This window comes from Micromys minutus, assembly GCF_963924665.1.
Source record: "Micromys minutus genome assembly, chromosome: 6".
Lineage (NCBI taxonomy): Eukaryota > Metazoa > Chordata > Mammalia > Rodentia > Muridae > Micromys > Micromys minutus.
This window is the reverse complement of record NC_137975.1, coordinates 49806752-49834573: the sequence shown is the minus strand read 5'-3', so window position 1 is coordinate 49834573 and position 27822 is coordinate 49806752. Positions and strand designations below refer to the sequence as shown.

The 27822-nt window shown below is 44.7% G+C and overlaps 1 protein-coding gene across 1 annotated transcript in view; it reads right to left on the bottom strand.

The window, feature by feature from the left end:
- FAM171A1 (family with sequence similarity 171 member A1) overlaps positions 1 to 17616 on the bottom strand; it is a 117510-nt gene extending 99894 nt beyond the window's left edge. Inside the window, exon 1 of the mRNA XM_080917753.1 lies at positions 17414 to 17616. Within this exon, the coding sequence (XP_080773879.1) occupies positions 17414 to 17510 (97 nt within the window). The 5' untranslated portion in view covers positions 17511 to 17616. The remainder of the gene's footprint in view (positions 1 to 17413) is intronic.
- Between the last annotated feature and the right edge of the window lie 10206 nt (positions 17617 to 27822).

Genomic DNA, 27822 nt, shown 5'->3' with positions numbered 1-27822 from the left:
ACGTGACTCAAGCAGAGGCCAGGCTTGGGGGGAGTTATACTGGAAGAGCAGGATGCTTTGATGTTAGAATATCTGGTTGAAGATTAATCAGCCAAGAAGCAGAAATAGACAAAGAAGATTTATAGTGACTTGAAAGAGGAAGCCAAAGCAGACGTGGCAGCGAGGTCACAGGCTTAGACTGTCGCCCATTACCCACTGGGTTGACTAGGAGACCCCAGCAACTGGCTAGTTTGCAAATAACAATATGGAAACAAAGTATTTTCTATGTCGCTGTCTCTCTCTCTCTCCATGTTTCTGTGTTAGTTTGGCTATGTCGCAGTGTGCATGTGAAGGGCAGAGGACAAAGTTGAGTGGCAGCCCTCGCCTTGTACCTTAACAAAAGGTCTATTGATGTTTGCTGATGTGTGCTCCTGCATGGGTCTTCCAACTCACTGCAGGAGTGCTGGGATTACAGATGTGTGCACTGTTGCATTGGGCTTTCCGTGTAGGTTCTGGGAATCTGAATTCAGATCTTCACACCTCTCTTGAATGCACTTACTCATTGAGCTCCCTTCGCCCCCAACTCAAAGGTATTCTTATTTTGGGTAACACTTCATAGATTTAGAAATGTAACTGTCTTGACTATGGAGTGTGTCAGGATGTCGAGACCTTCTTGTACATCACACAAATGATACTGTGGTCACGGAAAGGGTATCTTTGTCTCTTTTCTGCATGACTAATGCTTGACCTTTGACCCCCTGTTGGAGCTACTGTCTCATGCTGCCCTCCAGGCCCCCCATCCCCCTCTCACTTTGTTCCATTCCTGTACACCATGCTGGCATGCTCTTCCTAACAGCACTTGGCTCCCTCTTGAATTCTTTATTATTTTTATTTTTGCTTCCCCCATGAGAGCTTCAGTTCCTGGAAAGACGGCACTAGGTGTTATTTCTTCATGTCTCCAGTGCTGGGGCATGCCGAGCGACAGCTCACACTTGCCCATGAGCCTTGAAGCTGTGCTTGGAAGCAGCAGTAAGTGTTGGTGAGGAGCTATGTGGTTCAGAGCACGGTTCCTTTGCAGAACGCACCACCCGTGTAGAGCTGAGAGAGAGAGAGAGAATAAATATACGGGTGACAGGACAAGGACTGCCACCTCCTCTCAATGCAACACAAGACTGCAAGTCACACATTTTTTTTCTCATTATGAGATGTGTAACATCTCTTGGCATACCTTAGAACAGGGAGCACAGAACAGATTATGGATGTGGTGATCCATTCAGGACCATGCACACTTATAACATGGATACAGACAATTTTCTGGCCAAGGTATATGAGGTAGATTGCTCTGAGTCAGATTTTCACCTTGTAGACCAAGCTATCCTCACATCTGTGACCCCTTTTCCTCTGCTTCCTGGTCCCTGAGATTACAAGTGTGCAACATCTCATCTAGTTCAAGGCAGAGACACTTGGTGAGATGGAAAGGTGGGTGAACAAAGACTACTCAAGAGCCATAAAGCTAAGAGCACAAGAATAAAGTTAGAAGTGCCTAAGAACAAATCCTGCTAATCCCTTCTGATGTGGACTCAAAGGAGTCTGACTGTACAATGAGATCTGCTAAAGAAAAATCACACCCAAGACTGTTTGGGGGACAGTGAACCCAAAGAACACCTTTTCTAATGTGTGCACATGAATTAAACCCCTGCTGCAGAAATCTAGCAAGCTCTCTCCTGTTTACTTAGCATACAAGAAGTCCTGCTGTAGAAAGCCTACCTTTAACAGTTAATGCATCATCTGTCCATTTCCACTAATCTATCAAGAGACACATTGTTAACAGTACAGGCAGTGGCTTTATTTTTAAAATTAAAAAGGCAAACAAGAGTCAAGATGGGGAAGGAAACTTTCAAAGAGTCATGAAAAAAACATACAATAAAAGCCTTTTATCAATGTTCAGTCCAACTAAAGCCCCAAGTTCCATGCTGCAAGTCAGTTCTACAGGAACTACAAAGTGTGCACTAAAAGGCCCTCAAATGCTGGGTATGGTGACTCTTGGAATCCTAGCAGGAAGCCTAAGGCAGGAGGAGTTTAAGGTTAGTCTGGCAGTATAGTGAGACTCTGGATGGGGAAGGGGTGGGAATAGTTTTCACCAAGAGACAAGTGAGCAGGGTGGTCATTCTTCATCTCATCTCACGAACAACCTTCGAGTCTACAGTAAAAGAAAACAAATGTGTCCATAAAACCTCCCCAGTGTCTGTGCTTTATGGCAAGGCACTTGGGAAGCAGTGCCTTCATTTTGTTGCTGCCATGCAGGCTCCAGGAGCGAAGCAACTTGCTCAAAGGGCTCTCTGTGTTCTGGCAGATGGGCTGCTAACTTGACCAGCCTGCAGACGCGGCGTCCTCCACCCTCACCAGTTGCATGCATTGACTTTTCCATCCTTTAACCATATGTCTTATCACATATGCAAAAACACAAAGAGCAGATGGTAGGCAACCAAGAGGGGAGCTGAACCAGCAGGGTGAAAAGTGGAAAATCCTGTTCAAAGGCGGCATCCAAACCTGTCACCTCCAACCTCTGATTCAACAGGGTGCTTATGAAACCATGTGACATTAAACACAAGTAACTTCTTTCATGCCATCCGGAAAGAGCTAGTGCTGTCATTTTATATTATAATATTTAAAACAACAGATTCACATTTTTCTAATGTTGTTTTGTTTATCTAAGTGGAAGTAATGACAAATTTCCTCCATATCAGAAAAGAATGGTCCAGATGTCTATATAAAAGAGCAGGAGAGAAGCTGCCTTTGGGTGACCTGGTAGGAGAGTCAGACTAAGAAAAAAAGAGAGGAGGAGCTTTGCACTATAAAAAGTAAGTAGACGAATGCCCAAGAAGCTTGGGGAACAGAATGAGACAAGAGTGAAAAGAAACACAGCACAGCATTGCCCTCAGATCCTCAATGTGTGTGTGTGTGTGTGTGTGTGTGTGTGTATGTGTGTATGTGTGTGTGTGTGTGTGTGTGTGTGTGTGTGCACATATGTATATGCATGGGAAGGCCAGAGGTAGACACCAGGTATCTATCTTAGTCATTCACCACCTTATTTTTTTAAGCAGGATTTTAAACCCGGAGCGCATTTATTCTGGTAGACCAGTTGGCTAGAAAGTCTACTGCCTCCACTTCTTTGGTGCTATGATTATAAATATATATGGGTACACTCAACTTTTTATGTTGGTTCTGGGTAATCAAATTCAGCTGTTTATGCTTACCTAAATTGACAGTATTTTTCTAAATAAGCCAGTTCATCCCACGTTTCTTACCTAACCACCATAGTATCCTTTTTTGTTCATTCTTTAAGGACTAATTGGCATTGTCCAAATATACTTGGATAAGTGGTCTTCCACTTAGGAGTAGTCAGCTGACCAGAGAAACTCTCTTACTTCTCCCCACAGATAACACTAAGAATGAGAGATGATGGGGGGGGGCTGTTACAGAGCCAGCGAGACTCAGGCAATCATCAGGAAATACTTTGAAGAGTTATATTACAAAAGTGAAGAATAAACAAAGTTCCAGCCATAGATTACTCACCAAAGTTGAGTAAAAATGGCACAAGCAAGTTAAACTTATCCATTACAATCAATGAGATTTGAAACATTATATTAAAACCAAAGGACTGGACAGATTCACCAACAAAGCCTAACAACATTCTGGAGAAATGCCAAAACCAATCAATGCTCTTTAAACTGGCCCGTAAAACAGAAATGGAAGGGACATTACTCACTCCACTGTGTGAAGCCCAATACTAAAACCGAAGGACACAAAAGTAAAGCCTATAGATCTATTTCCCTGGGAAACATAGGTGCAAAAATCCTCAATAAAATTCCTGAAAACTAAACTCAGTAATTCATTCAAAACCTCATACACCATAACCAATTTATTTTCAAACTGGAGATGGAAAGTGAGCATTTAACAACACCACATATTAATTAAGGACAGAAATCATCTGATCGTCACAATCTTGGCAGAAAAGGACTTTGTCAAACTAAGTTCAATATCCGTTTGTGATAAATGTCCTAAAGACACTGGGAATAGAAGGAATACACACACACACACACACACACACACACATACATAAAGGCTATATATGATGAACCTGTAGCACATTTGCCTCTAGTCAGCCTAACTGTAGAAACACTGAGTGTATTTTTTCTAAAACCTAAAATGTGATGAAGATATTCACTCTGTTCCTCTTATCCAATATAGTACTCAAAGTCTTAGGGCAAGAGGACAAGGATGAAAAGAAGTAAAATTATGCTATCTGGGAAATCATAATCCAAATGCTTGAGACTCCAACTACTCCATCAGCAAACTCTCATAATTAGCAAATACTCTCAGCTCAATAGTATGATACAAAATTGACAAAAATCAATAATTTTTATATACCAATAATGAATATGCCAAGAAAGCAGTTAATGAGAAAAATCCCACTTATAATAGCATAAAAATACCTATGAATCCCGTTTATGGATCGTCAAAATTAATATTATGAAATGGCTATATTATCAAAATTGATCTACATATTTAGTGCAAGCTATTTCAGAATTCCAGTGGCAGTGTTCACAGAAGTGTAAAAAAATCCACAAAAAAATTCATATGGAAGCATAAAAGACCCTACACAGAAAAGATAATGTTATTGGCACCACAATTCTTGGACCCCAAGTTAACTTACAAAGCCATGGTAACCAAACAGCATGCTAGTGGTAACAAAGTAGGCATGTAAGTCAGTGAACTCAAACAGAAGACTCCAAAACAGACCTACATAGATAACTTTTGACAAGGGTGTCAAATACACATAATGGGAAAAATACCTTCTTTAACAAATGGTCCTGGGGATACTAAGTTCCACACATAAAATAAGGAAACTGTTACAGATCTATACAACTCACCTCGGTTAAAACTCAAGTCAACATGGAGGAAAGAGGCCCAAAAACTGTGAAATTATAGGACAACTCAAGGAGAACACTTTAGAGATGTGGGCAGAGCCCAGGACTTTGTTTAAAAAAAAAAAAAAAAAAAAAAAAAGGCTTTCGTAGCACAGGATGATCCTACGAAGAGAGTAATGTGACTGCATGGGGTTTAAAAAGTTTCTACACAGCAAGGGAAACAGTCACCAGAGGGAGAGATGTAGACATAGCAAGGGAGAACAAACAAACAAATAAACACAACCCTTTGTCAACTACAAGTCAGACAGAGATGTAGCATATATGAAAAAGCACAAAGATATCCATCAAAAAGCAAATTGTCTGACCAACAAATGAACTGATGGACTGGACAAGCAGTCCTCCGTGGGGTGGGAGCGGGGATGACTGGACAAGCAGTCCTCCGTGGGATGGGAGTGGGGATGACTGGACAGACAGTCCTCCAGGGGGGCATGGCCATAAAGTGTTCAACATCCTTGGTCATCAGAAAATGTAAGTTGATACTGTTCTGAGACTCCATTTCAACCCATTCAAGATGGCTGTCATCAAGAAAGCTAATGACAGTGAATGCTGGTGGGGATATGGGGAAATGGGAACCCATATACACTTCTGGTTTGAATCATAGGCAGGCTTCCCAGAAATCTAAACAAAGATCTACCACATGGCCCAGCTACACAACTGTTGGCTATCTACCCAAAGGACTCCAAGTCTATATACCAAAGAGATCCTTGTGCAGTGTTTATTGCTGCACAACTCACAATACCAAGGAAACAGAACCATCATCAGATGAATAATAAAAACGTGTGGTATGTATACATAATGGAATTTTATTCTATGATAAGGAAAATTCAATCATGGCACCTGCCCAAAACTGAATATCATTATGTTAAGTGAGATAAGCCAGACTCAGAAAGATAAGTTACATGAGTTCTCTAATAATAGAAACCTAGATTTAAAAGTGTGTGTGTGTGTGTGTGTGTGTGTGTGTGTACATATTTCTAAATCTAGGTCCTTATTATGAAAGAACTCATATGTGTATAAGTATATGTATATATGTATAATGTGTATATATACATATTACATAATATATACACATGTGTATATATACATAATGTGTGTATATGGTGTGTGTGTATATATAGTATATATGTGTATATATGATATATGTAGTATGTATACATGATATATATATATCTTGTGTGTTTGTGTGTGTGTGTGTGTGTGTGTGTGTGTGTCTGTGTGTGTGTAGGTCAGTGTAAGGGAGACTGGGGGAAGGGAGCTGGCTGGGGATAGGCAACAGAGCAGTGCTGTAGGAGAATGAGTTAGAAGCAAGCACATTTGTTTTTAGAAAGTTAGTTTATATTTTATTTTTGGCATACATTATACAAAACAATGGGTTACACTACCTAAGATGTGGATATTTATAGTATGCTGATTTTGATTCTCCTGCTATATACTCAGAGGCTGTAAGATGGATCATGTAGTACTGTTACTATGCATTTTTGAGGAACTTTGATACTGACTTTCATAGGTCCTGAAGAAGAGCCTGGCAGTCCTCCATCAGCATAAGCCCTTGGCACTCACAGGTCTCCAATCCAGGTTTGAGAGTTGATAAGAATGCAGTTCTCTGTGCAGAAAGGAACTCCATTTTGTCACTGTACAGCTGAGAGGACAGGGGTTGGTAACCACCATGGGAAGGAACCTACTGTAAAGTAAACTTCCGAGGAGGCCTGTGGCTAGGAACCTATCACAAGTCAGGGAGCCTGGAGTTAGCACGCCACAGCTCTCTAGGTGGGAGACATCCCTGGAAGCAATTGCCCACAAGCCACAGGGCAGGCAGAAAAAGACTTAGCCCAGGCAGTGAAAGGACGGGAAAAGGTACCCCTGAACCCAAGCTCAGGGGTAATGATCGCTGGAGCTTCCGATCTACAGATCAGTTCTGTAGGGTCTGAGGACTCAAAGGTTCAGTGATCTACTTAACCTTCCTTGATATTAGTGACCCAGGAGGCCACCCTCATCTGTCTTCTATGTAGTACTCCCCATGGGCAGACTCAGCTAGTATTTTAGCACAAAACTGGAAACAGGTAACCCTCTCTCTTGGTGCCACCACTGCCCTTGGCGCTGTGGTTCTTAGTGACTTACAGGAAAAGGGAGTGATGAACAGCCTCAGCTTCTCTCAGTTTTGTGTCTCCTTAGAACTGTTGTTATGGCAAGCACATGTGTAATGATGTCAGGTTGATCAGCAGTCTCCAGGACAGGATTTCCTGCCGCTTTAAACCCCAGATGCAACTAGGACTACACAGGGAGAAAGGAGTCGAAGGTCATGCTGCTTGAGCACTGAAGCAGGAAACTGGGCTATGCTTGAAAAAGAAACACCTCAATGCTCTGTTTAATAACAAACAACAGAGAACTATTTACACCACTAATCCTACCAGTCTGTGCAATGTGCAAAGAAGCCAGACAAAAGGGCATTGAGCAACAGCCCCACCTGAAGAACAGTGCACACAGCACTGTCCAGGGCTCTTTTCTCTATGCAATTTCTAAAAGTAGGAAGCTCAAACAGAAAAGCTGGGAGCAAAAGATAGGGAGGTGACACAAGCACCCACTTCTTCCTTAATCCAGTTGTGGATGGCTCTTCAAATCTGGCAGGTGTGCTCACCTGAAAGACCGTGTATATAAATGATGACTCAGAATTGATGAGATCAACTTTGCCATTTGTCTTTGTAAAAGCCCTGGGGGCAGGAACAGTCTTGTGCCATGCAGCTCAGGTGAGGGCTCTGAGGGTCTCCATATCTTCACCCTGACAGGATGGTGTATGTGTGATCACAATTCTCCTGCAGTAACTCCTCCATAGCACACTGTGCTCAAGGTTCTCCCTCTGTTTTCCCAAGCAGCAGTAGGGCTATGTGTGCAAGTGGGGATGGGGCAGTTTTGGGGGAAATGCATCTAGCAGCAGTGTGGCTATAAACCTCAGGGAGAGGCCCAGAGAAACCTGAGCCTATGCTCAAGTTCCTTCTCCAGCACTTCTTCCTCCGGGGAACACTATGCAGGATATCAGGCTTGTTCTGATCCCTGTCCTTGGGCTCAATACCAGGTGCTGCCATTGGAATCATACTTGTGCCATGAAACACACCAGCAGAGAAAGCAACCATCATGCATGTGCACACATGCTCATGTATACCTATACACAACAGCTTACCTGGCAGCTATTTGATAGGTTGATTCTACATGATCAGAAAAGATAATTACATAAATAATTTGATAACATTGTAAAACTGTAGGTTGATGTCAAGGTGGTACATGATTGGACAGTAGAGAGTGGGCGGAGACAGAGTTCTGGTAAGGAAGAGGAGGAGAAAGTGGGAGATTCGAGTAGAGGCAACATGGAAGCAGACACGGAGCGTCCTTATAAGATAATGTTGTTATGATTATTTCTAAGGGTTTCTATGGGTCAATTTATTTTATCTAGGTGGGTAACTTATATCTTTGTCAATTGGTTGTAAGCTTATTGTGTAGAGGGATTGTAGGGTTGAAAATTTAACATATAAACCTGTTTGATAAGTTAATGATTGTGGAGTCATATTTTTATCAGGAGGTAGAGGACAGTGTGTGAAAGCAACATGCTGGGGTGATAGAGGACACCCGGGACAGAAGCAGCAGGAGGGGTGGAGTGGACCAAGCCTGAGTACTGAGAAAAGGTATGGAGATGCTAAGATAAAGATACCCCATGAGGCCATGTGGCCATATGGGAGCCGACACTAAGTGGGATAAAAGGTTTCCCACTTTTTATATATTTACAACATAGAACTAATTAAATACCAAAGGGGAAAACATTTACATTCTAATGTCATTGAAGATAAAGACAAATATATTATCTAAGCTTCAATTTTGGTTTCTAAAAAAGTTTCAACGCATCAAAAACTCAAGTAACATATCTGAAAACCTATTTTTAAATAGCTAAAATTAAAAAGATGAACAATAGCAAATGTTTAAAAAACGAAGCAAGACAACATTTTGTATATTTTTAATAAGAAAAATAGATAAAACCAAATTTTTTAAAAAAATTCTAGGACTTTCTTATGCACTGAACATGTTCCTACCCTGTTGAAAAGCGATTTTATTTTATAAACATCCCTGACACACACACACACACACACACACACACACACACACACACATCTGCATGCTTGTGTGTGAAGTCCTCGGGACAACTTTGGAACATCACCCACTCTCTTTGAACCAGAGTCTCTCACTGGACTGGAGCTCACCAGGGGGTCTAGTCTAGCAAGCCCCAGAGAGCATCCTATCTCTACCCCTTGAGCTCTGGCATTATAATTACACACATATTTATGTTGGTTCTGGGATCCAAACTGAGGTCCTTGGCAAGTACTTTAGCAACTGGGCCATCCTCCCAATGACTTCGAAGTATGCCTCAAGGGCAATGAAAACTGTGCACAAAAGCACTGTGTGAAATGTTTGTTCAAACCATATTACAAAACAGACAAAGCTAGAGATGACTTGAGTGCTGTCTTAGGTAGGGGTTCTATTGCTGCAAGGAAACACCATGACTAAAGTCCAGTAGGGTACGAAAGGGTGTATTTGGATTACACTTCTACTGTAGTCCATCATTGAAGGAAGTCAAGACAGGAACTTAAACAGGGCAAGATCCTGGAGGCAGGAGCTGATGCAGAAGCCATGAAGGGGTGCTACTTACTGGCTTGCTCCTTATGTCTTGCTCAGTCTGCTTTCTTATAGAATCCAGGACCACCAGCCAGGGATGGCACCACCTACCATGGGCTGGACCCTCCCCTATCAATTACTAATTAAGAAACCGCCTTACAGCTGGATCTTAGGGAGGCATTTTCTCAATTGTTCCCTCCTTTCTGATGACTCTAGCTTGTGCCAGGTTGGCATAAAACTAGCCAGGACAAGTCCCCATCAACAGAAGAATGGATAAGCAATCTACAATAGTTACAGAATAGAAAACTGGTAGTAAAGAAAGAAATGACTGTGTTCCTATCTCTTTAACATGGGTAGACCTCAAAACTTGTTCTGATGAACAGCAGACATCGGGATACATCCTGTCCTGTTTCATTCACGTAAAGTTCTAGGAAGAGAAGAAGAGCAGGAGGAGGAAGCGGAGGAGGAGGAGGAGGAGAAGGAGGAGGAGGAGAACGAGGAGGAGGAGGAGGAGGAGGAGGAGGAAGAAGAAGAAGAAGAAGAAGAAGAAGAAGAAGAAGAAGAAGAAGAAGAAGAAGAAGAAGAAGAAGAAGAAGAAAAACAACAACAACAACAACAACAACAATCTGTGGCAGAATAAATGTCAGAACTATGGTTGCTCTCGAATGGCAGGGACAGGGATTATTTGGGACAAGGAATGACAGACTTCCTGGAGTACTGGAAATATTTTATACCTTCAAAAAAAAATTGAGATGCACAAGTGCTTGCAAACATCAACACAGATCACGTGTTTCCTCTTATGTAAATTTCCCTAAGGGGGAAAAAAAAGAAAAACTAAGCACTAATGATATTCATGCTGAAGTACTTAGGGGAAAGACTCTTGATACCAAACACATGTTTAAAATGCATTTTTAAAAAATCATGATTAGTGGATGTTGAGAATGTGTCAATAAATAGATAAATAATAAAGCAAATTCAATAGCATGTCATTAGTAGAATCTAGTGTGTGTGAATACTCACTGCAAAATTCTTCCCATGTTTTTTCTTCTAAAACTTTTCCATGAAGCAAGTTAGAAAACATTATTTTCAGTTGCATAAAACTATCATTTTTATGACAGTAAATTTCTTAGATCATTGTACAAGCAAGAGGTAAAGGAAATATTGTTTTAGAAAGAAAAAGTTCACATCTTTTGCAAGTATACCCAAACACTGATAAAAGAAGCATTTGACACATGACAGCAGATAAAGTTTTCTTGTGCTGCAGAGAAAAAGGCATCTCATTAAGCTCTAAGGATCCAGCCACACGTGAATGTTTTACACAGGACCATATCCTTCCCATTTTCCACCTCCCAATAGTTGGGTTCAAACTCACTTCTCTCTCTTATTATGAAGACAGTTTGCCAAACACTAATGGGCTTTGAAATCAAGCCAGAAGATTCTCCCGACCCATGGTCCCACCCTGCTCTATAGACCTCCCTCAAGAGCCTTTGAGAGCTATTTATATGAGATTCTTATCTCTTCTCCAAATCTGGATCTAAGCTTGTTCTTAGGAGATGCTCAGCAAATGTCTGCTGAAGGTCCCTTCGATAGGTCAGAAAGGGGCCACACGGGCGATACTGTTGTCTGTCTTCATAAACATTCGTAACCATTAAGAGACTCTTATTTACATTGGCAAAAATATGATGACCAAGATCGCACAAAATCAAATTTGATTCTCCCAGCCCTAAAGCAGCCCAGTCCGAGGGCAGTCTTGGGGACAAAGTAGTGTGTGCATTGCTGTGTGATTTGGGGAAAGTGGTTTGCCACCTCTCTGTCCCACATTATTTTGCTATAAAATTAGAATGATATACATTCGTCATTAAGGAAAAAGAATTCATTGAGGGGCTGGGGAGATGGTTCCATTGGCAAAGTTCTTCTATATAAACACGAAGTCTTGAGTTCCATCCACAGAAGCCATATAAAGTTTGGGCAGACTTGTTGTTACCAGTAACCCCGGAGCTGGGGAGTTAGAAGCAGGTGAACCCCAGGGCTACACACGCTAACTCATGAAGTCACTTCAAATGAAGCAAGCACCCAAAACATGTTAGCTAATAGTTTTTTTTTTTCCTACAAGGGCACCTGCTTCTAATATATCGATAAAATACTAAGTGTGAAAGAGATACCACAAATATTTACAACTGGAAGAAGAGTTTAATAAATCATGGCTATTTTCAAAAAAGCCTCACCTCCTAATTTCTCAGGCCAAAAAATAAAACTAAAAAATTCAATTTTCAGTGTAGCAGTTTTAAGCACAGCTTTTGGCATTACATAAGCGGTCTTGTATTTTCCTTGTATGTGCCCATGCAAGAACTAAAGACTCCCTCCCCAAACCATGCCAGAAGTATGGAGAAGAAGACATGTGCTCAGCAGTTACGGTTTGAACCTGAAATGACCTCTCGGGCTCATGCTTTGAATGCTTGTCACTTAGTTAACCACGCTGTTCTGACGGGCTGTGGAGCCCTTAGGAAGTGGGGTCTGACTTCACAGAAGTGGGTCACAAGGGGTCTTTGAAGGTCTAGGCTAGCCCTACTTCCAGCCTAACTATTCCTTCTCCTGCTCTACCATAATTGAACAGCATGTCACATTCCTGCTGCCACAGACTGTTGGGTTCTGCCATACCTACCCCAATACAATGATGATTTTTAATCACTCAGAAATTATGAGCCAGCATAAACCTCTCTTTTCTTAAGTTGACTCTGATGGGTATTTTGGTCACAATGGCTCAACAGTAACTAACACTGCAGTTTTCTCCTTCTCTGGAATTCCTAGTAGTAGGGAAGTCAGTTTCTCTATTCACCAGAGCAGGCATGAAACAACATATGCTATAAGACTATATACTATACATCCACCCCCTTATCTCTGGGCTCAACAATTGTGTCAGACAAAGCTGAGGAGGTAGCTCAGTAAGTAATGTACCTGTCACACGAGCATGAGGCCTTCATGTCTGGATCCCCAGAAACAATGTGAAAAGCCACACATGATAGCATATGTCAATACCCCCAGAACTGGAGGGGTGGAGACAGACAGATTCCAGGGGCTTGTGAACTAGCCAGTCTAGCTGAAGCAGTTCGTTCCAGGATCAGCAAGAGACCCTGCCTCAAAAACATAAGCTCCAAAGCCACTGAAGAAGGCAGCTGATGCTGGCTTTTGGCCTCCACACATATACGCACATACAAGTACACTCATACACTGCACTGCACAATGTAACGGAAAAGGGCTGCAGAGGTAACGAAGGTAACTGTGCAGATCACATGTTAGCCAGTAAGTCCACCCAACCACACGAGCCCTTGGGCACCTCATCTGCTTGAAATTTTATAAGTCCACCCTCTAAAAGTTTATTGATAAGAAACTATAATCGATGGTCCAGCAAACTCCTTGTCTAAGTTACTAATAAAATAATAACGATCAACATCTAATTGATAAAAATGGTAAATGTTACTACCAAAAAATATTAAGACACAACGCACACACTAATTTCTTCTGCAAGATAAATTTCCACTGGGAAATGCCTCTTGCCAGACTCTTCGTTGTGACAGTGCAAACAAATGACCGGAGCCCAGCACTACCGCACACAGCCTCAACCGCCATCCACTGACACTGGACGACTCATCCTGACCGTGAAGATGAAAGCCACCGGAAAGATGCAGGACAGATTTAATCCAAGTCTCTCTCCTTTAGTTCTACCAGGTTAACATTAAAAAGAAATCTTTCTCTCATCACAATCACAAATTCAGTACTTTTTTTTTTCTATTCAAATCCTAACTAAACTCAAGCAAACAAGTAAGCAAGTGATGGTAATCATTTGATTCAGAAATAGGTGTGTCTTTCCTTCTTGAACTCAGAGTCCCCCTCCTGTGGGAGAGAGCAGAAAGCAGGACAGACAAGGCAGACAGCAACTTTAACAAACCCACTGGCAAAGCGTCTGTGCCCAGTCCTTCTCTTACCTCATGGCTACTTTCTAAAATTCCAAGCTGCCTCATATTCTTCACACTGGAGGCTGTCCCTTCTTTCTTTCTTTTCTTTCTTTCTTTTTTTTTTGTGAAAAATAACAGGCTTTAAAATATTTGATGACTACAATCAACGTATTTTTGACAGTCTACCTTCACAAATAGATCACCCAATATGAGACAGCTTTACCTGACACACTCGAGACGTTGCTCAGGGCGTCAGACTGAGACTGGAACTCATTACAGCGATGAATAGGTACTGCCTATTCTATGCCCAGTGGGCCTTCTTCTACTGAACCAGCATTCCCGGGAGCATGGCGTGAGGTGCTGGGTGCTGATGTTGTCACCAGCATAACTTTCCACGTGCACTGTGGGTAACGTCTGAAATATCAAGATGCATGGCGGACGAGCCTTTACATCCTGTGTATTGGAACTTACTTTAAAGATGCTTGGCTCATTACATAAAAAAGAACATCAGCGATATCTTCTAGTTGATTTATTTTTCAACTAGATTATGAGATGAGTAGGGTGAGGAATTCATACATACATACATACATACAGACATACATACATACATACTTGTTTTGAAGCCCAGTGGCCTTTGTAAGTCCAACTTGTCTGTGCTCCCAGATGTGAGCCCATGAGTTGTATTTAGATGTCATTGTCTTAGGCTAAGGAAGGTATATGGCCTGTTGGCTGTGCTTCCTGTTAGCATCTCCCCCTCCCCCATTCATTGCTTCTCTGCCTTCCAACTGAACACTGTATGATGATAATCCAAGTTCAAGTTCGGTAGAAGCCAGGCCCCTCCGAAAGAGAAAGAGCCAAACATTCACTCGATTGTTGCAGCTGATGGTAGATTTTTCCGAGATTATGGAAAAGTTGACTTATTGCTATAAAACACCTTTCTGTCAGATAATAAAAAAATAAAGATCTTATGCCAAGAGTCTCAGCACCAAGTTTTTTGCCTAATGTTGACTCTTCTCTTGGCTCGTGGCTTAGAAACAAGTCTTCCAGAGTCCATTTGTACAACTCGTCCTCAGAGAAGCATCTTCTATCAGTTCCCTCTCGGTGCAGTTTTGTAAGAGGCACGGAAAGTCGTTAGTCAATACATTTAAATAATGCCTTCTGTAAAGTCCCAGCAAAAGAATACTGTAAAGTGCAGACGGAACGGTTTACAGTCAAAGCGAGACACATGGCCTCTAACTATTGCGCTGTTTAAGTCGCTTTGCAGATTCAAAGCAGCTACAGCCAGTAAGCCAACCCTTCATTTTTATCATGAATATTTAAAGAGCAGAGCAATAGAAGGAAACTTTGCAGATGTTAAGTTTCCTTAGATAACACGACAAAGCTTCACTTCTTGAAGGAGGTATCGTCGAGTCCTGAGAATTACCAGGAATCCCAGAGTGGACAGTTTCTGTATGTTTGAGACTTCAGTAGTTTTCTGAAGTAACAGCCAAGCCCCGTTTCTATACAATGTTTGTTCAAACTATAATTCAAGTTCATTTCCGTAACAAGAGCAAAGAAAGCTCTTACAAATGGGAATTTCAGGGGACGTACACAAATCTCCTAAAATGCATGCAGATAAGACCTTGGGCTACACTGTGGTCTATACTTCAGCAGCGTCAGCTTTCCCCCATCCAGCAAGAACAATCTGTGCCTAGACAGTTCACAGCTGGCTCACCTGTGTGCCCTGAGGTTAAATATGGCACTTATCTTCCTGGTATACCGTTCTCAGAGAAAGCATGAATAGATAAACCATGTTAGCAGAGTGGCTGTCAGAAAGGTTTGAAAAGCTCAGCAGTTTAAAGGTACCCCGAAAGGACAGGAGAAATTGCCCATTTCCTCAATGACCCAACCAGCTCAAAATCCAGGTGCCAGGTGGTGTTCCAGAGACTTCCGATATACACATTTCGATTGACGCCTTAAAAATCCACCCTTACTGGAACTTGCAAATCAAGAAAGAAATTCAAGGGGAACACTATCCCAAGACATTCTGTCTCCTACTGAAATCAGAGGATATACCTAGCCAGGGCATACATAGTCTCACAGGTTGGTCATCTCTCTCTTGCTTCCTGAGAAAGTCCACATCTGTGAGTTTAGCAGTAAGACCGTAATAAAACATAGTCTTAGACATGAAGCCAAAAAAAAAAAAGCGTTTCTTTTTTTTCCTCCAGATTTTTTTTTCCAGTTGAAGCCATGCTTTTTCCTATTTTATAAAGGCATGAATTCATTATTGCTATTTCAAGTACAAAGCAAAAAAAAAAAAAAAAAAAAAAAAACCCTACCTGCCCTTTGAAAATAACGGCCTCGTTGAGTCACAAATATCATTCATCTAAAAAGCTGATTCAAAAAGCAGTGGGGTATTAGTGGAGGAGGCTATCATTCAATACTGATGACCTAATGTCACAAGTACCCCTTCCTACTGAGACCTATGGGTCTTTTGGTACCCCATGTTAATGCCTTCCGACTATAACCAAATTCACACCCAATTCCTAATGGTCATATTTTACTGTCAACTATGTGTGCAGCGATGTATTTAGAAGATGCCAACCAGCGATTCAACAAGCATTGGATATAAAACCCCCCAGCATCATTAACTGAACTCAGAGTGTCAACAGACATACCAACAAGGCTTCCCTGGTGCCAAGTTTCAAGGGGTGGGAGGAAGGGTGAGGCAGGGCCCTGCTATAGGACATTGGGATGGTGCTCCTTCATTCTGTGTGTAAGGCTAACTTAGCAGGACACGCAGCTTTCTGCCAAGAATCTTGGGTAAGGGTCGGAGTGCCTACAGGAGCTCACGGAATATCGGTGAAGGCCCCTCCCTAACCCAATTTACCCCGGGGCAAGAGATGCTCTGCGTGAATTCACACAAGCTCATCTGTTGGCTTTAGTAGCTCCTCAGAAAAAGGCAATAGAGAGACACTTGACTTTGTCCTCACAAAATCATGTCAAGGAAGCTCCAGCGTTGTCCTCAAATAAATTCAGTTTAAAAAAAAAAGCGTGTGGTCATTCTTGGTGGCGACCACGTTACTTGTACAGCTGGAAAGCACATTTGTAAGAGGCCAAAGATTAGACAAAAGGCAGGAGCTGGGGACAGACAGACATGGAAATGGTTTTAAGTGATTAGGGTTTCCCAGTTCTAGTTATTTCTCTTCTCAAGATGATTCCTGTGGCTGCCCAACAAACCCCTAAGGGTCTGAAAACCACTTAGAATAAGGGGTTTGGGGGAAAAGACCCTGAAACTTTCCTAAACTGCGGCAGCAGACCTAGGGTCGCCAGGGCGCAGGGGACACCCTGGGGCGGCGGCCGCCCCCCTCCCCTCCACAACAAAAGGGCCAGACGCAGCCTTCGCGCTGGGACCCCAGGACTGGAGCTCCGGGGACCCCAGAGAAGGAAGCAGAGGAGACAGCCAGCCCCAGGTCGCTCTCTCCCGCGGCGTGGGGGGAGGATGGGGGGAGGCGATGGAGCCGCGTGTCCGAGTCATGCATAAAGGAAAGCACCTCGGATGTAAGCCGAAGAGTCACCAGCTGCTGCCACCCAGGAGGCCACCAGAGCAGCTAGTGCCACCCAGATCCCCGGGGAGCATCTGCGCCGCGGGCCCAAGCGCGTTCCCGGGGCGGCGCCGCCCCCTGGGTATCGCGACATTGGGGGCTGCGGGACAGCGGTGCAGGTCGAGCCGCTTGGGCCTCAGCCACAATGCGGCCCGGGTCCAGCCGCCACCGCCACCGCCACCGCCGCCGCGCCAGGCCCGGGCGCGACACAAAAGCGTCCAACCCCCCAGCCCCACCACCGCCCACCGACCTTGGGCTCCCGCGCCGGGCTCCCGCAGCGTCTTGGTGACCGCCTTCCAAACGTGGCAGCCGAGCAGGCAGAGCAGCAGCGCAGCGGACCTGCTCATCTCCGCGCCGCGGGCGCCGCGGGCCGCTCGGGCTCGCCACGCTCGGTCACGGGCGGCCGGGCGCCGCGCCTCCCTCCATGGCGCTGTGGCTCCGCGCGCCCGGCCAGCCGCCCGATTGGCCGGGGCCCCGCAGCCGGCCGCTCCCTCCTCCGCGCCCCGCGCCGGGCTTCCCCCGAGCGCTGCGGCCGCTCCGCCGGCGCCTTAACCCCTTCCTGCCCCGCACCCCCGCCCTCGGGAGCGCACGGGTCCCGGACCCGTGGTGCCACCTGGCGGCCGCCGCGCTGCGGGAGTCCTCAGCGATCCGGACCCCCACGCCTGGGGGGGCCCCCGTGGCTGCTGTTCCCTGCAGCTGTTCCTGCAGACCCGGGGCCTTTGACGTCACGCTGGGTTACCTGCGGGTCCACGGGAAGCATTTGAGTCTAGGGTGTGACCTCTCATCCTGCAGCTGTCCGAGCCACTGTCCTCTGACTTCCCCCAGGATAGATTTGACAGCCAGACTTTGAGGTCAAAGGTAACAATACCTAAGCCTGGCTGCAGAAGGCCCAACACCACTGGTTCAGTCCTGCCTGTATAACATTAGGAGGGAAAGGTAAAGAGGTTTTCCCTGATAGAGGCCCCCCTCCACACCTTTGTTTATTCAAGAAAAAAAAAATCCAATGGCGTGTTGAAACACAACAGCAAAGACTGTTCAGGATCATTGCAATGGGGACTGTTGCAATGGAATTTTATATTTTGCTCAACTCAGAACTCCACAGGGACAAACAATCGTTTGTAACCAAGGAGCAGTGTGTGTGTGTGTGTGTGTGTGTGTGTGTGTGAACACTGGAGATAGGGACCGAACTAAAGCTACTCAGGAAGATTCAGAGTGTTTGGCTGTCTAGGATGAGAAGAGCAGGCATGCTAATCCTAAATTTTACAAGAAGGGGACAGGTGGATCCAGGAGATCAGAAGCCTAATACTTGTGAGAGTCTTTGTCACAGCCTACTACTTTTGGCATGATGTCATATGCTTGTGAGACCCTGTCTCCGAACAACAAAGGAAGAGACATTTTAGTTTCATATGAGAACATGGCATCTAGAGAGAGCTAAGGAAACTGACCCAAAGCATGCAGCTGGGCAGTTGCTGTGGTGGCTAGTTTGAATGGCAATCTAGAATCATCTGGGAAGGAAGGCTCAAGGGTTGGGGTGGGGTGAGGAGAGAGTAGTCTAGGTTGGCCTATGTCAGAGGGTCTCAACTTGTGGGTCATGACCCCTTTGGAGGTTGAACAATCCTTTCACCTAAGACCACTGGAAAATTTACATTATGATTCACAACAGTAGCAAAATGACAGTTTATGAAGTATGAAAATAATGTTATTGTTGGGGGTCACCACACATGAGGAGCTGCATTAAAAGGGTCTCAATTATTAGGAAGGTTGAGAGCCACTGGCCTATGAGCATGCCTGTAGGAGACTGTCTTGATTGTGTTAATTGAGGTAGAAAGATCTGCCCACTGTGGGCAGTGCCATTCCCTAGGTTGGAGAATTCTGAACTGTGACAGAGCAAAGAACACGAGCTGAGCACTAGCATGCATGCCATTCATTTCTCTCTGTCCCTGATTACAGGTGTGATGTGGTGAACCCCTTCGATTTCCTGCCACCGTGGTGTCCCTGCTATGTTGAATTATAGCCTAGAACGTCCCATAATTTACTTCTGTCATGGCATTCAGCAGAGCAACTAGAAAACAAAACAAAACAAACAAGCAAGCAGCCCAGTAGCAGAACATTCTAGTTCGGTTCCAAAGTTAAAGCTCTCTGCCCAGATCTCTAGACTGCCTTTAGTCAAAGAATGCCCCCATTAGTATGATAACTTCCCTATTAACTTAGTCTTATGTTTTCCCCATAAAATCCTCATGCCCACCCACTGCCTTCTAATGCATCCCGACTAGCACTTCGGTGACTCTCATGGTCTCCTTGCTGGAGACTCCGGCACTGAGAAAGCCTAGTCCAGAATACCTGTATGCCTAAAGAGAGATGCTTCCAGGACATGAGCCCAGAACGAGGCTCGCCAATGCGAGTTTATTAATAGTTCATTAAGTGATGGCAGGCCCTGCACCAGAGAGAGAATAAAGGATGATGCTTGCCCAGTTGATGTTTTATAAACAAGCTCTTGTGATACACAAAAACTAGGAGATGGCAACGCCCATATGGGTTTTCGAGTTTCCTTTAGGGCCTGTGCTACAGTATGTGTAAATTGTCCATCTGTAACAGATAATCGGGAAGGCAGAAGGAAGCCGCTCTTAGGGACAGCCTTGTTGTCTCCCCTTTCCTCTGCCACTTCGGCCGCTTCACTGTTATTCTGTGTCCAACTCCTAGCTAAGAGGAGGGCATGAAAAGTATGGCTACTTGGGGGCCAGCCCACAGGACACAGAGTACCAGTCAGCTCGATGGCTGGTGAGGGTGGCTACTGCCAACGGAATAACTATGAGGAAAGCTTTCCAGAATCGAAACTTATCCATTAAAATCACTCACAGAGAGGTGGGGAGACGGCTCAATGGGTAAAGTGCTTACTGTGTGAGGTGAGGGTCCAAGTCTGAGCGTTAAAAGCTGGGCCCTTTAACACGTTTATGGTCCCTGAGTTCCTAAGACAGGATAGGAAGTAGAGACAAGTGACAGGATAGGAAGTAGAGACAGGTGACAGGATAGGAAGTAGAGACAGGTGAATCTCGGGAAGCTCATGATTGAGCTAGCCCAGGATACAGAGCGAGAGAAACCAAGAGACCATGAAAGGTAGAAGGCAAGAACCCACAGCTTAGATTGTCCTCTGGCTGCCACACGCACCATGTTACCCTTGCCTACTCACACATGCACACATACATCTGATTGATTCTGAATTTGGGATGTTTTGTGTGTACATGCACACATATGTATCGGTACATGTACTTATCACCCTTAGGGGTGGTCTTCAGGACATGGTCCACCTTATTTTTTGAGGCAGGGTCTCTTCACTCTTACCTGGAAATTACTAACTTGGCTAAGAAGACTGGTCAAAAAGCTTCAGAGATCCCCGTGTCTGCCTCCCTCAGGACATGCCACTACACAGCTTTGTCACGAGTTCTGGGGACTGATTTCAGGTCTTAGTGCTTGTCTTGCAACTGTCAAAGTCATCTCCCCAGCCAGGGGATTCTCAATATATGCCACTCATATATTTAGAGGACTGGAGTATTTCCTCATGACAACGTCTTTGTTGGATATTGTTTCTCTTTTATAAATAATAAAAAAAAGAAACACAAAATTTAGTTTTGTTCAATAACTTGCCACGTATATAACATATGTCTAACCCATGTCTGTTGGTCACGAGCTGCCTATAGCATGTCACCTCCAAGAACAAACCGAAAGCACACGGTTCATCACTGCCAGCAGTGCCCAAATGTCTCCATAGCTCGGGTCCGGTGAGCCTGCAGCAGTTCCCAGTCTGCAGTCAGTGTTCATGGCTGGGCTTTGATTGTGCATCAGCGTGCAGCCGATGTAAAAGGTGCTACAGCCTGGAAAACTGCAGAAGGCACACACAAGTCCTTTGGTAATACTTTAGGGGTGTATCGTGATTTCAAATAATGTTTCCAAGCACATCTGTGCTACATTCTTTTTCTAAGCGTCGTTTTTCACTCGGACCACTTGTGTGTATGCGATGCTGCTGTGTGGTTCTAGACCATTTAAAAGAACAAGAAGCTGGGATGGAGATCCTAAGTACAGATGCTTGGATGTGCTGGTGTTGTCATTATTGCTGTGTGTGTAACAAAGCTCTTAGGGAGAGCCTGGCCATTCACGTCTATGTGCCTTCCCGGCAACCCTGAAGTTTACATAGTTTCTAATCCAAGCAACAAAACAAAACACTGTGGGTACTACTACCCCATTCTATTTTGCAAATGCCCCCCCCCCCCCAGTAAAAGAAAGAGATTAAATGAGCTGCATCCTGCACCCTGCAAACCGGTCCCCATGCCAAACAGAAATCCAGCCCAGAGAAGCATTCTCTCATCTCATGGATATTTTCCAGTTACTTGGGTGGGAGGCTAAAAGGAAACACAAATTCGACAGCATTGCACAAGCAAATACATTTGCAAATCATGCACCCAACATTATGTAAGAACGAAACAGTCACATTTATCCTTTACTGGAATAAAAGAAGTTGCTTTTACCTTTTTCTCATGTTCCGATCATCAGACACCCACTCAGCAACTGCAGGGGGAAAAAAGTCCTCAAGAGGGTGTGTTTGCAGAACAATGGAAGTCGGAGTGTTCTTTCCTTCTAGATCTTTTCCTGTTGCTGTTATTAAAATTGCTCATTGTTTGAGTAGAATGACTTATGACTGCACTTACTTGAAGTCACTTGAGTGTGCAGTATTTTATTTCGGTTTTGGAGACCAGTGCCAAAAAACAGTAAGCTACACGCGGAACGTTTTCCTGTCTCAATTTTCCAGAGACCTTGACTTTCCAACTGTACATCAAGGTTTCTGAGATAATTTGTTCTACTAAACCCTTTTCTGGCATTGGTGCCCCTGTGGTGGGATTTTAACTGTCTGAGTCTACACTGCTTTCTCCATTTCCCTGCCCCAGGTCCCCCAGCCCCGAAACAAAAGCTACTAGCAAACAGCTAACTAGTTATGAGCATTATGCAGATTAGGAGGTGTGGTATGGGAAAGGACCAAAGGACCGTCGGCTGGGATTCTTCTCACAGTTTAGGTTAAATGTACCTAAAGAAAGGAATTGCAAGGACTTAGCATTTTAGCCTAAACTCATTTGCTCTCCATTAAATGAAAGGAGGGGGGAGTGGAAAGGCTACGAATGTGGTTCGGTTAATAGAAGGTTGTCTAACATGTAGAGAGCTCCGCAGTTCATCCCTGCCATTGCATGAAACTAGATGTGGTGGCAAGCGCTTTCTATCCCAGCACTTGGGAGATAAACCCTAAAGGATCAGGAACAAAGGTCATTCTTGGCTACATGGTGAATACAAAATCAGTCTGGGCTACTTGAAAGCCCGTCTCAAATTAATTAATTAATTAAATGAAAAGTAATGGGATCATTGTTGTGGTATTCTGTATTTAGGTGAAGCCTAACTTTGTTCTCTTAGGTCAGGTTCAGCGTCTATATGTAATTCCTGTGATTTTCCAATAGCGTGTTTCTTTCCTAAAGAAGCTACAACTTTACTTCCCAGCCAGGAGAAGCACTCCATCCTGTAAAGCATTCTGGAAATGGATGCCTGGTGGCGGCTTTGTGGGAGAAGCTGGGGCTATAGATGAGGCCTGTGGTGTGAGTCTCTGCTGGTCTCCCTATGATGCTCCCCCTCTTGTGACCTGCGGTGACTAAGGATACTTCCCAGCTCCTTGATCAATAGGTTTTACCATCGGGAAAAGTGTTCTGGGCTAGTGCCAATGGGGAGCCAACTTGCTCAGCAGTTCATTTTAGGCCAGTGCTAGCTTCTGAAAAGCAAAGAGAGCTTCCGGGTTTTGCTCTTCTCTGACTCTCTCACTTGCTGTCTCCAGCAAGATGAGCTCAAGGGAAGAGGGACAGTGGGTGTTCCATTGTGTGTGTGTGTGTGTGTGTGTGTGTGTGTGTGTGTGTGTGTATGGGGGCAGAGAGCTATCTTGGTCATCAGGTGTTTGCCATGCAGGCAGGAGAGCCTGCATCCAATCACTGGACCCCACATAAAAAGCTGAGAGATGTGCATGCTTATAATTCAAACACTGGGGAGGTGGAGGCAGGGGAATCCATGGGCAGAGAGTCTAGGCTCCTTGGTGAGTTCCAAGCCAATGGGAGACCCTGTATTACAAAACAAGGTGGGTCATGCCTGAGGAATGACCGCCTGAACAAAGCAACTGCACATGCAGGTGTACCTGCACACACATGAGCACACATCACCTTCCTTAGGATCCTTAGGATCACTTTGTTTTTGCTATCATCTCCCAAATATTCATTGTTCTGAGTCGATCTATATAATAATAATAATAACAACAACAATAGCAATACTATTAATAGGATGCATGTTTGTGTGGGTGTGTGCATGTATTTGTGCTTCTGCCAGTGGGAAAGATATTCAGTAACTTTCTCAATCACTCTCTCCACTTTTATCATACACAGTGAAGCTGAAGGTTGTTGATCCGGCTTGATAGGCTGGCCGGCCAATGAGTACAGGATGCCCTGTCTTTGTACTTCGGGGTTAAAGCCTCTGCATCTGGCTTTAACGTGGATGCCTGGGATCTGGTCTCCTGTCTTCGTGCGTACAGGGTGCGGACGTTACTACCCAAGTCATCTCCCAGGTCCCTGATACTTCCTCATTCATCCTCTTGGAATGAAAAGTCAGTCTGCTAGCATTACCTTCATTAAAGTATCAACTTACAGAGAGCTGGGATTTTGAACAGTTTATCACCATCTTTTTAGTACTAAGAAAAAAGAGTTTGGCACCAAGGAGATGGTTGGTTACCATCACTCTCTGGTGGGAGGATCCCTTGGCTGGAGGACAGTCTCAGTCTCCAATACCATGACAGCATAGCCCAAACCAAACCTCATGAGCTGAAGTGGAAATAAAAATCCCAGTTTACAGAAGAGAACACTTCCTTCTCGTTATTTTAAATGTAGTCTCCTTTTGCTACCCTGAAGGAATTAATATACTGGCAAGTATTCAGATAGGAGAAGCCAAGACAACAGCCCCCTTTTAGCTCATCTCACCTCTCAAGATGTCCACACCATGGCTATTGCTTTTATTTCCTAAAGACTGATTTATTTTTTGGCAACATGTGTGTGTGTGTGTTGGTGTCTATGCATGTCACATGTGTGACTGCCTGCAGAGGCTAGAGAGGGATGTTGGGTGCCCTGGAACTGGAAGTTTCTTGCAGTTGTATACTGAGAAACAAGCTCGTGTCTTCTGGAAGTGTTCTGAACTGCTGAGCCATCTCTCCAGCTCCAAGATATATTTGTATTTTAGTATTTGTGTATTTGTGGCGTAAATATGTGTGCATGTTTGTGGATGTGCACTCTTGTGCATGCATGTTTGTGTGTGTGTGTGTGACCGCACACTCAAGTCCTCTTCAAGACCAGCAAGCACCTAGTCATTGCCACTCTTTAGAGATAGTCTCCTCAGTTAGGCACGTGCCACCGTCTCAGACCTGAGCTAAACCTGACATCAGGTTCTAAACTGTAGCTAGAGCTAGAGCTGGACCTGGACCTGCTAATTCTCACCATGGGACCAAGCCTAAGTGTCGTAAGCTAAGGGGAGAAGGGGTAGATTCTTTAGGAGGATATTTTGTCTGTTACCAAATGGAGAAGGAATGACAGCCATCCTGGCTAATGTCACAGTATGCTGTCTGCTGGGAACACTGGCAACTGTCTCAGAGGGCAACGTAGAGCTATTCAGAAAGTATACCTTAATTCCAAACCTTTAAAGAAAACCTTTTGAGAGTGAGACGCTTTTCCAACTTGAATTAATGAGATAGAGGGTAAAGCCAGTAGCTGTTGGCAGCCATCCTCCTTCCATGAAGTAAGAACTCAAGCCTGGACTCCAAGGAGAGGAAAGTAGACGGGTAGAAAGTGGGAGCCCCAATTCCTGTATCCAACTAACTTCTGAAGCATCTTCTTTTTGGGAGTTCTCTACATGCTAATCTCACAATTTCCTTTTCCTTTGGTCATTTTGAATTAGATGCCTTATACTTAAAGTCGAAAGAACCCAACCAACATAGAGATCAGAAATAGTGGGTGGTCGTGATAATGCTTCTGGATGCTGCTTGCTGGATGGGGTGGCACTTAGTTAGTCCCTCAAGTCCCTGACTGTGGTTGCTTTCACAGTGAGAAGCACATCCCAGGAGACCAGACTCCTGTGAGGCAGGGATACCACATGGCAGACGTGTAGCTACAAAACTAGGCTCTTGGGACAGGGGAGGGAGCTCACTGAGTAAAGTGCCAACCATACAGTCATATGGACGTGAATTTAGATCTCCAACTTCCATGTTTTAAAAAAGCTAAGGTTGCCATGTTGTACCTATACTCCATCGCTGAGGAGTGGGACGAGGCAGATCTTGGGGACTTGCTGGCTAGTCAGTCTGGCTGAAACGGCAAATTTGAGGTTGAGTGAGAGACTGTTTAAAAAGTAAATAGGACAGAGAAGTCATTGAAGAAACACCTGATGTCAACTCCTGGTCTTCACATGGCCCCTCATGGCTGAGTTAATCCATCTTCACATCCCTCCGCGCCACACAAATCAGCATCATAGCATCCATGGTGTCTCTGCCAATTACTTCTTCCACACCAAATGAGAGCCCCTGAAAACATGGCAGCTGTTAGTGTCTTACAGCCAACATTTCTATTGTGGGTTAAAATGGAGCCCACCCACCATAGCGTTCTCTTTGGGTTCGTTTACACATGTGTTTTTGTGTGCAAAGATTCACAATACACCATCACTTGGTAAGTTGCTTCTGGGTAAAGTAGGAATCGTGTGTGTGTGTGTGTGTGTGTGTGAGAGAGAGAGAGAGAGAGAGAGAGAGAGAGAGAGAGAGAGAGAGACAGAGAGACAGACACACACACACACACACACACACACACACACACACACAGAGAGAGAGAGAGAGAGAGAGAGAGAGAGAGAGAGAGAGAGAGAGAGAGAGAGAGAGATTAATACTACAAATATTCTAGAATCAACCATGGTTGGAGACTGTTCTCAAGATCGGTATCATACTAACCAGTAAACATAGAACTCACCATAGAGAAGTTAATTAAACATAATAAACAGGCAAAGCAGGAAACTGTGAGTTTTTTCCTGTCTCCAAAGCTTCTGCTACAAAGGAAGGAAGGGCCAATCAACAAAGAACCAGGAACATGAGAATGGGAGGCTTGACTGCCAGGCCAGGGTGTTGGACAAAGTAAAGCCACACATTTGATCACCAGTGGGGGAGGGACGGGGAAATAGAATGGCCTTGGGGCAGATCAGCTATTGTAACGCTGTGCAGTGGAGTTGTCAGTTGGTTTTCCCAAGTAGCTTTTGGGGACCAAATAATGCATCACAAGATCTGAAGACTCAACTCAGCACAGTGATAGACCTTACATGGAGAAGTGATGGAAGGGGAGGAGGATGTGGGTGAATATTGGAGAGGGCACCCTTCCTCCAGTTAGAGTGTGGAGAGTTAGTGTGACTTGTGAACTAATATGTTCCAGGGTCTGGAGAGGTGTTAAAGGGTAGAGCGTGGCTGCACTAGGAGCCCCAGCTCCCACGTGAGATGCCAGGCACAGTGAGGCATGCCTGTCTTCAACCCTGCTACCAAAGAGTGAACACAGACAGCCCAGGAGCTCACTGTAGAACTGATCTAGTGATGGCCGGCTCATCTGGGCTCAGTGAGAGAACTGTCTCCCCAAAATGAGACGAAAGTGACAGAAGAATACAACTAATGTGAACCTTGAGACTCCACACACACATAGGATGAACACACACACACATATATGCACAGACACACACACACACATACATGCAGCCAGGATGAACACACACACATACACACACACATACCACCCTCACATACATGTACACAGGATGAACACACACACATACAAACACATACCACATACACACACACTTCAAAAAAAGAAATATGTTTTATTCCAAAGATTTCAGTAGTATAATAGTATTGAGACTTGGAATAATGTGGTATTCTCAGTGTAGAAAGAGGCCAGAACTTTCTTCATGAATGAATTAGCTTCTTGTTACAACACAGGAACAACCTAATGGGGGCGGGGGGGCTATATTTGCTCACAGTTTCAGAAAGATTTTATTCCATTTCGGTGGGGAATGTATGGGGGAAGATGCGGTGAGGAAGGGATGATGGAGTGTGTGGTGGGGAAGGGAGGGGGTGTGGTGGGGAAGAAGAGGTGTGGTGGGGAAGGGAGGGGTGTGTGTTGGAGAAAGGAGGGGGAGTTTGGTGGGGAAGGGAGGGGGTGTGGTGGGAAAGGGAGGGGTGTGTGTTGGAGAAAGGAGGGGGAGTGTGGTGGGGAAGGGAGGGGTGTGGTGGGGAAGGGAGGGGTGTGTGGTGGGGAAGGGAGGGGGTGTGGTGGGGAAGGGAGGGGGTGTGGTGGGGAAGGGAGGGGGTGTGGTGGGGAAGAAAGGGGTGTGTGGTGGGGAAGGGAGGGGGTGTGGTGGGGAAGGGAGGGTGTGTGGTGGGGAAGGGAGGGGTGTGTGGTGGGGAAGGGAGGGGTGTGTGTTGGGGAAGGGAGGGGTGTGTGGTGGGTAAGGGAGGGGGAGTGTGGTGGCATTTGTTCATATGACACAGAGTAGGAAACAGAATAAGCCAGGACCAGAAGT